The 1,264-nt window shown below is 50.5% G+C and overlaps 1 protein-coding gene across 1 annotated transcript; it reads left to right on the top strand.

Moving 5' to 3' along the window:
- Positions 1–17: 17 nt before the first annotated feature.
- LOC103311523 (zinc transporter ZIP1-like) lies at positions 18–885 on the top strand (the record flags this gene model as incomplete). Its single annotated transcript, XM_008191165.1, has 1 exon — positions 18–885. A coding segment is annotated over exon 1 (868 nt), but the record flags the coding sequence as incomplete, so codon positions are not given.
- Between the last annotated feature and the right edge of the window lie 379 nt (positions 886–1,264).

Raw genomic sequence — 1,264 nt, forward strand, 5'->3', positions numbered from 1 at the left:
TGGACCACAGCGTAGCGATGAATCCAGTTAGTACCACAGCCCACATAACCGCGGCCAAAGCATCGATCTCGCTCCTACTATGCCTGTGCTCCTTTGCCACTGGCCTATCACCTATAAAGTTTGCACACGCATGGCGTGCGTCCAGGGTACGAATATCGCGGAAACCGACGGTCGCGTCGCTGCTTTTGTGCTTCGGTGGAGGCGTGCTTATGTTCACCGCCCTCGTCGGTATGCAGCCCGACGTCCGGCGTACAGTGCGCATCCTCCAGGCGGACGGCCGGCTGCCAGACTCCGACCACTTAGGCGACCTAATATTCTGCGCGGCCCTCTTTGCTGTCTTCATCGTCGACGAATACGTTAACTTGTCCCGCGGCCCCGGACGCGGAACTAGTACTGCCGCAACTCCCGACTCCCAGCCACCCCCGAAGTCGTTCCGCGTCCTCTTCGCCGTGGTTGCTCTGTCATTCCAAGAGGCGTTCGTAGGCCTGTCGTTCGGCTTGGAAACCGCGGGCCCCGACGACGCCCTGTGGTACACGTACGCCACCGCATCCGGGAATAAACTGATAATCGCCTTCTGCCTGGGCATGGAACTGGCCTGGTCAGGAGCTCGGAATTCTGCAATAGTTGTGTGCTCCGCTGTCTTCGCCACTGTCACGCCCGTCGGAGTCGCGATCGGCATGGCCCTATCGCAGTGCTGCGACAACAACGCGGCCAATAAGCTGCCATCGCCCGGCATCTTGCACGCCACCTCACAGGCACTGGGAGCAGCATCGCTGGCGTTCGTGGTGTTCTTAGAAGTGCTTCCCAGGCATAAACACGCCGGGTTCACGCACCTGATTTCCACCATCGTTGGGTTCCACGTCATGCTATTGCTGCAGTTTGCCAGTAAGTATACCATAATATACCTTCAACGCGACGTGTGTGCATCATGATAATATTATAATTGTTATCAAGAAATCATAGGTTCAATAATTGTTCGTGGGTGGTATTAGATGTGTTAAGTTTTTTTAGCGCAGTCGTATCTCAAATGATTTGAAATTATTGACTTTTTTATTTGTAGGTATGTCTAAAAAATCAAATATTGCCTTTGAAATAATTCAACCCATTGTGTTTGTGGCTGTTTAAGGAAAGGTGTTGTCAATAGTATATATTTTGTATAAAATTCAAAACGTGGACAGTTATTCACGTACGATCCAAAAGAGATACTGATTGGTAGTTTTAAATAATAATATAATATCAATGAGTAGCTAACAGTGTTAATATT

This window comes from Acyrthosiphon pisum, unplaced genomic scaffold (genome assembly GCF_005508785.2).
Source record: "Acyrthosiphon pisum isolate AL4f unplaced genomic scaffold, pea_aphid_22Mar2018_4r6ur Scaffold_4181;HRSCAF=4727, whole genome shotgun sequence".
NCBI lineage: Eukaryota > Metazoa > Arthropoda > Insecta > Hemiptera > Aphididae > Acyrthosiphon > Acyrthosiphon pisum.